The sequence below is a fragment of the Triticum aestivum genome, chromosome 7A (genome assembly GCF_018294505.1).
Source record: "Triticum aestivum cultivar Chinese Spring chromosome 7A, IWGSC CS RefSeq v2.1, whole genome shotgun sequence".
NCBI classification, from domain to species: domain Eukaryota; kingdom Viridiplantae; phylum Streptophyta; class Magnoliopsida; order Poales; family Poaceae; genus Triticum; species Triticum aestivum.
In genome coordinates this window covers 82,092,244-82,104,524 of record NC_057812.1, presented here as the reverse complement: position 1 = coordinate 82,104,524, position 12,281 = coordinate 82,092,244, and the positions used below count along the sequence as shown (strand labels likewise).

The following is a 12,281-nucleotide window of genomic DNA, read 5'->3' as shown; positions in this document are numbered from 1 at the left end:
ATAGTCCCTCCGTGAGGACATATAATTTAATTTTTTAGATAATATTATTTTTATATAGGCTTGGTCAAACATATTGTAGTTTGACTTAGGACAATAGTAGAACTTCAATTATTTTGGAACCGCAGCAATATAAACAAGTGCATACGAGATCTTTTTTCTTACCTAAAGCTGTCGCTGGGGGTAACGACATCGTCGCCGCCAGACTTGACGTCCTCGTCGCCCCTACGTTGCCCGTAGTAAAACTTCAACTCCTCCGACGCGACGACGCTGACCTTCCTCTTCCTCGCGGCGGCGACGACCACCCTGGCGAGCCCCGTGAACGGGCTGCCCTGGGCGGGGGGCTGCCGGTAGTACCGCGCGCCGAGGAGCAGTGCCGCGAGGCCGACGACGCTGGCGGCGCAGGAGACGCCGAAGCCGAGCGTCCAGGACACCGTGTCCTGGAGGTAGACGATGACGGTGGCGCCGAGCACGGAGGACGCGTAGAAGAAGATGAAGTACCAGTTGAAGAAGACGTCGCGGTCGGCGGCCGCCTCGAACTGGTTGGCGCCCATGGTCGCCTGGTTGAACCGCGCCCCCGCCGCGCTCAGGCAGAGCAGGAACACGGCCGCGTAGAGGGCCGCCATCTGCCCCGTCGACGCCTGCTCGCACGGGCCTGCGCCGAGCTGGCACGCCGCCGGCCGGAGGCCCGGTAGGCTCGCCGTCAGCGTGAACATGACCAAGGACTGCACGCGCGACACGGATCGGAGTGGTCACTGGTCAGTGGAGCAGAAGCTTTGACTTACATGTGGGCGCGCGCGCAGATCATAGACTTATTACCAGGACGGCCATGACCATGGCGACGGCGACGATGGGGAAGCAGCCGAAGAAGGCGTCGGCGACGATGGCGCCGGCCACGGGGGCGACGCTGATGGAGCCGGAGACGATGTTGGAGATCTGCGCCGCGTCGACGCTAGGCACGTTGTACTCCTTTATCAGGTAGACCACCATGTTAGCCGTCGCGCCGCCGGTCGCCACCCCGAGGCCCAGTATGGCCACTGCAAACATCGATCGATCACACGGCCGGACACAAACTGTAAGCATGCTCCACGGGCTAGACATGAGCAGGATGCACGAACGAACCTGCGAGGAAAGGGAAGGTGATCCATCCGCCCTTCCTGTTCCTGGGTTCCTTGAGGGACTCGTGATCAACGCTGAGGTGCCGAGGCTCCTCCTGCTTGGCCTCCATGGCTATGGTCTCTCTTGCAGTCTTGCTGAGCTGAGAAGGCAGGCGTAAGTGAGTGTTTATGTGCAGTGAGAAACTAGGTGGCATGGCTATTATATCATACTTATATATATATATTTGTCGCACTATCTCTAGCAAGATCGGTAGACGGTGGAGTTGGCCAGCTATCTCTTTTGATACGAGCCAAAAAAAAAAGAGGCACGAGAGCACGCTACAGCTCCAGGTCTGACTTGTCTACGTACAATCCGTCCGTGACTCAGTGTCAAGTGACCCCGCTTTTCAAATCAAATACATTAATAATTGGATGGTGGTATATCATCTGATGAGCTTTCATAATAGATTCATCATTCTTGTGCTTTTCAGAAAAGGAAACAAAATACGAGCAATTCGAAAATACAAACTTTTAATATATATAGATTTCATTATTCTTTTTCGGAAACGCTAAAATTCTGACGTCGGGTTTTTAGGCATGACAAATCTTACATTTTCATGGCAATTTATATTGCCGCGATGATGGCAAATTTAATTTGCAAGCACGGCAAGTTTCTGGCAAAAAAAACTGAATTGAGGCGGATTCGTCATCCTCGCCAACTAAACTTGTCATCCTTGACAAACATAATTTGCCATGAAAAATGGTTCCTTTGTCATACCTAAAAATCTGACATTCGCTAGATATTCGGGTCCTTTTTTTCATAACAAGAAAACAAACAGGACTCTATATAGATTTTTTTTGTGCCATGGGAAGCTATGAAACCCGCACCCTCTGCTCCCCCGCGCGTACTTTTTGGTCAGCCCTTGTGCGAGGTGAGGCGCCCTTTTTTTGTTTTTCTCTTCCATTTTTTTATCATTTTTTCTTCTTTAAATCAAATTCAAGATTTCATCAAACGTTAATCATTTTAGAAACTAGTTTAGAAGTTTTTGAAAAATGTAAAATTTTCATGAATTTAAAACGTGTTTATGGAAATTTTTTATAAAAAAATCACAAATTTGAAGAAAAATTGTTCCAAATTCTAAAGATTGTTCGCCACTTTGGGAAAATGTTCGTGAAATAAAAAAATGGTTCATGAATTTCATGAAATGTATGCTGATTCAAAAATGATCGCTAATTTCTAAAAATTCATGATATTTTTTAATATATGATTAACATTTTAAAAATTCATGAGAATTTTGTAGTGTATGAGAAACAATTTTGGAATTTTAATGAATATTTTTTGTATTTGATGAACAAAATTGAATTCGATGCTTTATTTTAATTTGATGAAAAGAAAATTGAATTCGATGAACATTTTTTCATGGAATATTCACCTTCTAGCAAGTTCTAAACGACCTCCGTGCCACGACCAATGCAATCTGCCACCACCCTGCTAGCATGACCGATGTAGCTGGACAACACTCAAGCATGTCACTCGTTGCAGAAATGCCCCGATTCGAAGCCCTCCGTGCAAAGGAGGAACAACAACATCCTAAATGCAGCCTTGATCGTAGATGAATAGTTTTACTAGGCGACCTATTCTAGGAGTGGCATAGTGAGGAGAGGTGAGGGAGAGGGTGACTGTAGGGCCAATGTTTCACCCTCGAGTCACCACAGCTCAACCACGAGAGCGCCTTTTGACACTTGCGCTATCGCGCACCCCTGCCCTGGCCCATATAGGTGTTAGTATTTTTTATTTAACAAATTTAAGAATGATTGTAAAAAAAAATGGTATAAATAATAGGAACCTATCATACATTTTTTTCCAAAAATTGGGAAAATATATTTTGCTTAAATTTTTAAATGATATTGTCAAAAATCAGTTTTTTAAATGGGGAAATATTATGAAAGATGAGAACTGTTCACATTTTTACAAATAAAACTTCATACGTATGAAAGAACATGTTTACCACGTGCAAAACTTCAAACATGTTCACCGCGTATTAGAAATGTTCTTGAATAAAAGATTATGTTTCAGTATTTAGAAAGTTCATGTATTTTCAAAGGTGCGATGATTTAAATAAATCATGTACATGTGAATATATGTCAGACTATGAAACACAATGTCATCGTGTATTTGAAAATTGTTCTTATATGAAAAATTAAATTTGTGTAGTACTTCCTCTGTTCCAAAATACTTGCCGTGGTTTTAGTTAGGGAGTACAAAAGTTCATATATGTTATGTAATATATTTGACTAATGACTAACGAGCGCCTGAACACAAGCCCGGTCCTGCTTCATACGGGCTGGCTGGGTTTGAGGCCGGGTATTTCGAAGGAGCTTGTCAACTACTCCCATCGTCCTAAAATAAGTGTCTTAATTTTGTACTAATTTTAATACAGAGTTGTATTAAGCTTGAGACACTTATTTTAAAACGGAGGGAGTAGATTGTAATATCCCACATTGAGTGATATACACGTTACTAGTTGCAGGAAAAAAAAGACAATACATAGCTATATCCAAGCCTAACAAAGAGTTGAATCTTTCCATCCTAGCTAAAGGTTTTGTCTTGTTAAGCGTGTCTACGCATGAAAGCCCTGCCAAGCATCTCACTCTCCCTGAAGAATTTCCTTTTGTGCCTTTTCTTTCCACATGTAAACTCCGTGCAGCTCGGGTGAAAAATCTGAAATTTATCTGGGCAAAACGCACAACTGCTTTTGAAACGACAGAGGGGCTTTTCTGCCAAACACAAAAATACATAGAAAAAATGAGTTAGCATGCATGCGTGTATGCGTCCATGAGTGAAGGTAATTTATAGGAAAGTTAACTAGGTCAGATTAAATACCCAAGAGAGCGCATGTTTCGACGACTAAACGTCTGGTGCGGCACTCAAAGCGTAGCTCGGCAAAAAAATATTGTTGCTCTTCATTGGTGGCGGCATCCCTCCGGCTAGCCCAAAAGCTGACATGATACCAGAAATCTTGTCGGAAACCGACGCATGCGGCCTTGGGTTCTTCCATGGGCTCCGCGGCAGGCTCGAACATAGCATCCTGCAGATATGCATCTCAAAATCAGACACACACATACTCCATATGTAAAATTTAATTATTGAGCTTGGTCTCCGGATTTTCATTGCACGGTCGCAACAGAGATCCAAAAGCAAATCCAAACACACACACACACACACACACACACACACACACACACACACACACTCTGCCACTCTTCTGTTCTTTTCTTTAACATGCCATGCTAAAAGACTAGTACCTCCGTTCCTTGATATAAGCATTTTTAGATATTTCAATATGAATTACATACAGAGCAAAATAAGTAAATATGCACTCTAAAATATATTTATACACATCCGCATGTAGACCGTGTTAAAATATCTACAAGGGCTTATATTTAGAAACGGAGGAAGTAGAAGCTAAGTAAAGAACCAAACCCTTCATCGTCCCCGGTGGGTTTGATGATCTAAGAACTAATACAGTTGGATTGATTTGCCGTCTTGTTCTGATAAAGAAATACTAAGTGAACAAGGTACATATATACCTGGTTCCTGGAGTTGAAATGGCGGAGGGCGAGGAGGGTGTATATGCGAGCATGGCTGGCGTCGCAGCGCCTGTCACCATAAATAAACATCGACATGCATCAGCGCATGCACATTCCATTCGGCCATACGACAAGCCGGGAGGAGTAAACTACTCACTGTTTTGCCTGGCGGGCACGGGAACGGAAGCCGGCAGCGCGCGCGGCGGCGTCGGCCTCGGCGCCGGCGGCCGGGGAAGAGAGCCAGGACCCCATCGATCGTCGTTCGTCGTCCTCAATCGTCAATCAATCTCCGAACTGTAAGGCTCGCATGTCGGTCGATCACGGTCAGGCCAATCTCTATGGGATCAAGTGATCTATATATATACGAGTTTGCTATTTCACATCTAGATATGAAATACTTACCTCACATCTAAGTCCAGAACCGTTGATACTGTTTGTCTTTAATTTTCGCGCAAACATGATCGTCTCGTCTGGCGCACCCGTTCGCTTTGCATTGTCTGCCGCAGCCGGCCTGTGTGGCCTGTCCCGGCCATGCAAGTGGTGGTGGGCCGTTGTTGATCCTTTTTAATTCGTGGGCTCAGGCTCGCAGTCGTTGTTTGTTTCGATTGTGAACTTTTTTCTATCATTTTTTGGACTGTAGATTGTCCGCGTATTTGTTGTCTGTATAATTTTTTGAAGCAATGTGACATTAGAGTAGAGAAAGGCAAGACAAGGTACTGGTAGGTCCGTGATTTTTATTTTTGAATGTAGTTCCGTGAGTTATAGAAAGCTAGGTTGCCAACTCGTATTTTTTGTTCGGTCTTTTGGAACCTGACTCTTGTTTTTTTCGTTCTTTTGTTTTTTCCCCTATTTTTCTTTTGGTTTTTATATGTATTTTCATATTTTTATCATTTATAATCCATGATTTTTAAAATTTTATAAGCATATTTAAACCAACTGTTTCTTAAATAATGTCTCATCTAAATTTGTCATCGTTTAATTCAGTTTTCAAACTTTTTATGCAAGCCCTCTTTTTTGTCTCGCTTGTCGTTGTTTGTTTGTTGCATATCCTCTTTGTTGGCCTAGGCCTGTTTAGCTTCGCTTTTGTCGGCCCATTATCACTGCACACTAGCAATCTATTTCTTGTGTTGTTTTTAGTCGGTGACGTCGTCGTCTTTCCGGATTATTTTGACACTGTCCCTCATTCCTTCTAAACTTCATGAAGATAAGATTTAGCAATGTCTCATCTAAGTTGCTGTCTGTTGGATAATTTTAACGCAAATTCTCGATCTCGCATCGTCGGCTAATGTGTTCATGCGTTGCATGTTCTGTTGTCTCCACCTGTTGACCTGTTCATGGTGCATGTGTGTTTTTTTGTTGGACTTTTTTTCTTGCACTCTTGTGGCCTTATTTCATCTCTTATGTGTTGTAGAAGTGGAAAAAACATGCTATGTCGTTTGTCATTGCGTATTTCTATTTTCTTTTAAGTTCGATGCCGACGATACTTGCTTTGTAAAAAAGACATGCTTTGCCCTACGGTCGATATGCAATTAGGCCCGATCAATTTTTTTGTCCTAGTTTTAAGTCCATCTTGAACACAAAATGAGTGCCACCAATTTGTTCTTCTACTTGGAACTCCAACCCTAAAATGCATTCTTTTTACCAATTGTAAATCTACCTTCGATAGACCCGACCAATTTGTCTATCATTTGCCAGTCCACCTTCGATACGCAACTGGACTGATCCATTTTTGTCACATTGGGGGCCGTTTTTTCTTGTCCCATTTTTGCAAGTCCACCCATGGTACGAAACAGGCCCCGGCCTCATTTTTCCCCATTTTAAATGTCCACTATCGACACGCAACAGAGAGGCCAACCATTTCATTTTTCGAGTTCTAACTCCACCCCGACATACAATTGAAGGGCCACTTCTTTTTGTCCTAGTTGCAAGTTCATTCTTGACTTGCAACTAGGGTCAAACTATTTTTATCCGATTTTGCAACTCGGCCCTCGATGCGCAACCGGGCTCCTGTTGGAAATATGCCCTAGAGGCAATAATAAAGCATTATTATTATATTTCATTGTTCATGATAATTGTCTTTATTCATGCTATAATTGTGTTATCCGGAAATCGTAATACATGTGTGAATAATAGACACCAACATGTCCCTAGTAAGCCTCTAGTTGACTAGCTCGTTGATCAACAGATAGTCATGGTTTCCTGACTATGGACATTGGATGTCATTGATAACGAGATCACATCATTAGGAGAATGATGTGATGGACAAGACCCAATCCTAAACGTAGCACAAGATCGTATAGTTCGTTTGCTAGAGTTTTCCAATGTCAAGTATCTTTTCCTTAGACCATGAGATCGTGTAACTCCCGGATACCGTAGGAGTGCTTTGGGTGTACCAAACGTCACAACGTAACTGGGTGACTATAAAGGTATACTACGGGTATCTTCGAAAGTGTCTGTTGGGTTGACACGGATCAAGACTAGGATTTGTCACTCCGTATGACGGAGAGGTATCACTGGGCCCACTCGGTAATGCATCATCATAATGAGCTCAAAGTGACCAAGTGTCTGGTCACGGGATCATGCATTACGGTACGAGTAAAGTGACTTGCCGGTAACGAGATTGAACGAGGTATTGGGATACCGACGATCGGATCTCGGGAAAGTAACATACCGATTGACAAAGGGAATTGTATACGGGGTTGCTTGAATCCTCGACATCGTGGTTCATCCATGAGATCATCGAGGAGCATGTGGGAGCCAACATGGGTATCCAGATCCCGCTGTTGGTTATTAACCGGAGAGCGATCTCGGTCATGTCTACATGTCTCCCGAACCCGTAGGGTCTACACACTTAAGGTTCGGTGACGCTAGGGTTGTAGGGGTATGTATATGCAGTAACCTGAATGTTGTTCGGAGTCCCGGATGAGATCCCGGACATCACGAGGAGTTCCGGAATGGTCCGGAGGTAAAGAATTATATATAGAAAGTGCTATTTCGGCCATCGGGATAAGTTTCGGGGTCACCGGTATTGTACCGGGACCACCGGAAGGGTCCCGGGGGTCCACCGGGTGGGGCCACCTATCCCGGAGGGCCCCATGGGCTGAAGTGGGAAGGGATCCAGCCCAAAGTGGGCTGGGGCGCCACTTCCCCCTAGGGCCCATGCGCCTAGGGTGGGGGAAACCCTAAAGGAAGAGTCCTAGGAGGGGAAGGCACCTCCTAGGTGCCTTGGGGAGGAGGGATTCCTCCCCTTGGCCGCACCCCCCTAGGAGATTAGATCTCCTAGGGCCGGCGCCCCCCCCTTGGCCCTCCTATATATAGTGGGGAGATGGAGGACTTCTTACCTTGGCCTTTGGTGCCTCCCTCTCCCTCTCCAACACATCCTCCTCCTCCATAGTGCTTGGCGAAGCCCTGCCGGAGTACTGCAGCTCCATCAATACCACGCCGTCGTGCTGCTGCTGGAGCCATCTCCCTCAACCTCTCCTTTCCCCTTGCTAGATCAAGAAGAAGGAGACGTTACGCTGACCGTACGTGTGTTGAACACGGAGGTGCCGTCCGTTCGGCGCTAGGATCTCCGATGATTTGGATCACGTCGAGTACGCCTTCCTCATCCCCGTTCTTTGAACGCTTCCGCGCGTGATCTACAAAGGTATGTAGATGCAATCCAATCACTCGTTGCTAGATGAACTCATAGATGGATCTTGGTGAAACCGTAGGAAAATTTTTTGTTTTCTGCAACGTTCCCCAACAGTGGCATCATGAGCTAGGTCTATGCGTAGTTCTCTTGCACGAGTAGAACACAATTTGTTGTGGGCGTTGATGTTGTCAACTTTCTTGCCGCTACTAGTCTTATCTTGCTTCAACGGTATTGTGGGATGAAGCGGCCCAGACCAACCTTACACGTACGCTTACATGAGACCGGTTCCACCGACTAACATGCACAAGTTGCATAAGGTGGCTGGCGGGTGTCTGTCTCTCCTACTTTAGTTAGAGCGGATTCGATGAAAAGGGTCCTTATGAAGGGTAAATAGAGGTTGACAAATCACGTTGTGGCTTTCACGTAGGTAAGAAAACATTCTTGCTAGAACCCTACTTCAGCCACGTAAAACTTGCAACAACAATTAGAGGACGTCTAACTTGTTTTTGCAGCAAGTGCTTTGTGATATGCTATGGCCAAAGTTGTGATGAATGATGAATGATGTATGAGATGTTCATGCTATTGTAATAGGAATTACGACTTGCATGTCGATGAGTATGACAACCGGCAGGAGCCATAGGAGTTGTCTTTATTTTTTGTATGACCTGTGTGTCATTGAGAAACGCCATGTAAATTACTTTACTGTATTGCTAAATGCGTTAGCCATAGTAGTAGAAGTAATAGTTGGCGAGCAACTTCATGGAGACACAATGATGGAGATCATGGTGTCATGCCGATGACAAGATGATCATGGAGCCCCAAGATGGAGATCAAAGGAGCTACGTGATATTGGCCATATCATGTCACTATTATTATTTGATTGCATGTGATGTTTATCATGTTTTTCATCTTGTTTGCTTAGAACAACAGTAGTAAATAAGATGATCCCTCATAATAATTTCAAGAAAGTGTTCCCCTAACTGTGCACCGTTGCGACAGTTCGTTCTTTCGAGGCACCACGTGATGATCAGGTGTGATAGATTCTAACGTTCACATACAACGGGTGTAAGACAGATTTACACATGCAAAACACTTAGGTTGACTTGACGAGCCTAGCATGTACAAACATGGCCTCGGAACACAGAAGACCAAAAGGTCGAGCATGAGTCGTATAGAAAATACGATCAACATGAAGATGTTCACCGACGTTGACTAGTCCGTCTCACGTGATGATCGGACACGGCCTAGTTAACTCGGATCATGTTATACTTAGATTATAGGAGGGATGTTTATCTAAGTGGGAGTTCATTGAATAATTTGATTAGATGAACTTAATTATCATGAACTTAGTCTAAAATCTTTACAATATGTCTTATAGATCAAATGGCCAACGTAGTCCTCAACTTCAACGCGTTCCTAGAGAAAACCAAGCTGAAAGACGATGGCAGCAACTACACGGGCTGGGTTCGGAACCTGAGGATCATCCTCATAGCTGCCAAGAAAGATTATGTCCTACAAGCACCGCTAGGTGACGCACCTGTTCTCCCTGCAGAACAAGACATTATGAACGCTTGGCAGGCACGTACCGATGACTACTCCCTTGTTCAGTGCGGCATGCTTTACAGCTTAGAGCCGGGGCTCCAAAAGCGTTTTGAGAGACACAGAGCATATGAGATGTTCGAAGAGCTGAAAATGGTTTTCCAAGCTCATGCCCGGGTCAAGAGATATGAAGTCTCCGACAAATTCTTCAGTTGTAAGATGGAGGAAAATAGTTCTGTCAGTGAGCACATACTCACAATGTCTGGGTTACATAACCGCTTGACTCAGCTGGGAGTTAATCTCCCGGATGACGTGGTCATTGACAGAATCCTCCAGTCGCTTCCACCGAGCTACAAGAGCTTTGTGATAAACTTCAATATGCAGGGGATGGAAAAGACCATTCCTGAAGTATTTGCAATGCTGAAATCAGCAGAGGTAGAAGTCAGAAAGGAACATCAAGTGTTGATGGTGAATAAAACCACTAAGTTCAAGAAAGGCAAGGGTAAGAAAACCTTCAAGAAAGATGGCAAGGGAGTTGCCGCGCCCGGCAAGCAAGCTGCCGGGAAGAAGCCAAAGAATGGACCCAAGCCCGAGACTGAGTGCTTTTATTGCAAGGAAAGTGGTCACTGGAAGCGGAACTGCCCCAAATACTTAGCGGACAAGAAGGCCAGCAAAACGAAAGGTATATGTAATATGCATGTAATTGATGTGTACCTTACCAGTACTCGTAGTAGCTTCTGGGTATTTGATACCAGTGCAGTTGCTCACATTTGTAACTCAAGGCAGGAGCTGCGGAATAAGCGGAGACTGGCGAAGGACGAGGTGACGATGCGCGTCGGGAATAGTTCCAAGGTCGATGTGATCGCCATCGGCACGCTACCTCTACATTTACCTACAGGATTAGTTTTGAACCTCAATAATTGTTATTTAGTGCCAAGTTTGAGCATGAACATTGTATCAGGATCTTGTTTAATACGAGATGGCTACTCATTTAAATCCGAGAATAATGGTTGTTCTATTTATATGAGAGATATGTTTTATGGTCATGCTCCGATGGTAAATGGTTTATTCTTAATGAATCTCGAGCATAATGCTACACATATTCATAGTGTGAGTACCAAAAGATGTAAGATTGATAATGATAGTCCCACATACTTGTGCCGTCTTGGTCACATAGGTGTCAAACGCATGAAGAAGCTCCATGTTGATGGACTTTTAGAGTCTCTTGATTACGAATCATTTGACACGTGCGAAACATGCCTCATGGGTAAAACGACCAAGACTCCGTTCTCAGGAACAATGGAGCGAGCAACCAACTTATTGAAAATCATACATACTGATGTGTGTGGTCCAATGAGTGTTGAGGCTCGCGGTGGCTATCGTTATGTTCTCACCCTCACTGATGACTTGAGTAGATATGGGTATGTCTACTTAATGAAACACAAGTCTGAGACCTTTGAAAAGTTCAAGGAATTTCAGAGTGAGGTTGAGAATCAACGTGACAGAAAAATCAAGTTCCTATGATCAGACCGTGGAGGAGAATACTTGAGTCACGAGTTTGGCACACACTTAAGAAAATGTGGAATAGTTTCACAGCTCACGCCGCCTGGAACACCTCAGCGTAATGGTGTGTCCGAACGTCGTAATCGCACTCTATTAGATATGGTGCGATCTATGATGTCTCTTGCCGATTTACCGCTATCTTTTTGGGGCTATGCTTTAGAGACTGCCGCATTCACTTTAAATAGAACACCGTCGAAATCCGTTGAGACGATACCGTTTGAATTATGGTTTGGGAAGAAACCTAAGCTATCGTTTCTAAAAGTTTGGGGATGCGATGCTTATGTCAAGAAACTTCAACCTGAAAAGTTCGAACCCAAATCGGAAAAATGCGTCTTCATAGGATACCCTAAAGAAACTATTGGGTATACCTTCTACCTCAGATCCGAAGGCAAGATCTTTGTTGCCAAGAATGGATCCTTTCTAGAGAAAGAGTTTCTCTCGAAAGAAGTAAGTGGGAGGAAAGTAGAACTTGATGAAGTATTACCTCTTGAACCGGAAAATGGCGCAACTTAAGAAAATGTTCCTAAGGTGCCTGCACCGACTAAAGAGGAAGTTAATGATGATGATCAAGATACTTCTGATCAAGCTCCTACTGAAATTCGAAGGTCCACAAGGACACGTTCCGCACCAGAGTGGTACGGCAACCCTGTCTTGGAAATCATGTTGTTAGACAACGGTGAACCTTCGAACTATGAAGAAGTGATGGCGGGCCCGGATTCCGACAAATGGCTAGAAGCCATGAAATCCGAGATAGGATCCATGTATGAAAACGAAGTATGGACTTTGACTGACTTGCCCGTTGAGCGGCGAGCCATAGAAAATAAATGGATCTTTAAGAAGAAGACAGACGCGGATGGTAA

The 12,281-nt window shown here is 44.3% G+C and overlaps 1 protein-coding gene across 1 annotated transcript in view; it reads right to left on the bottom strand.

The window, feature by feature from the left end:
* LOC123146995 (protein NRT1/ PTR FAMILY 2.3) overlaps positions 1–1,290 on the bottom strand; it is a 7,768-nt gene extending 6,478 nt beyond the window's left edge. Inside the window, exons 1-3 of the mRNA XM_044566252.1 lie at positions 1,120–1,290; positions 817–1,034; positions 163–722 (exon numbers count right to left, since the gene is read on the bottom strand). Coding sequence (XP_044422187.1) covers positions 163–722; positions 817–1,034; positions 1,120–1,225 — 884 coding nt within the window. The 5' untranslated portion in view covers positions 1,226–1,290. The remainder of the gene's footprint in view (positions 1–162; positions 723–816; positions 1,035–1,119) is intronic.
* Positions 1,291–12,281: the final 10,991 nt, after the last annotated feature.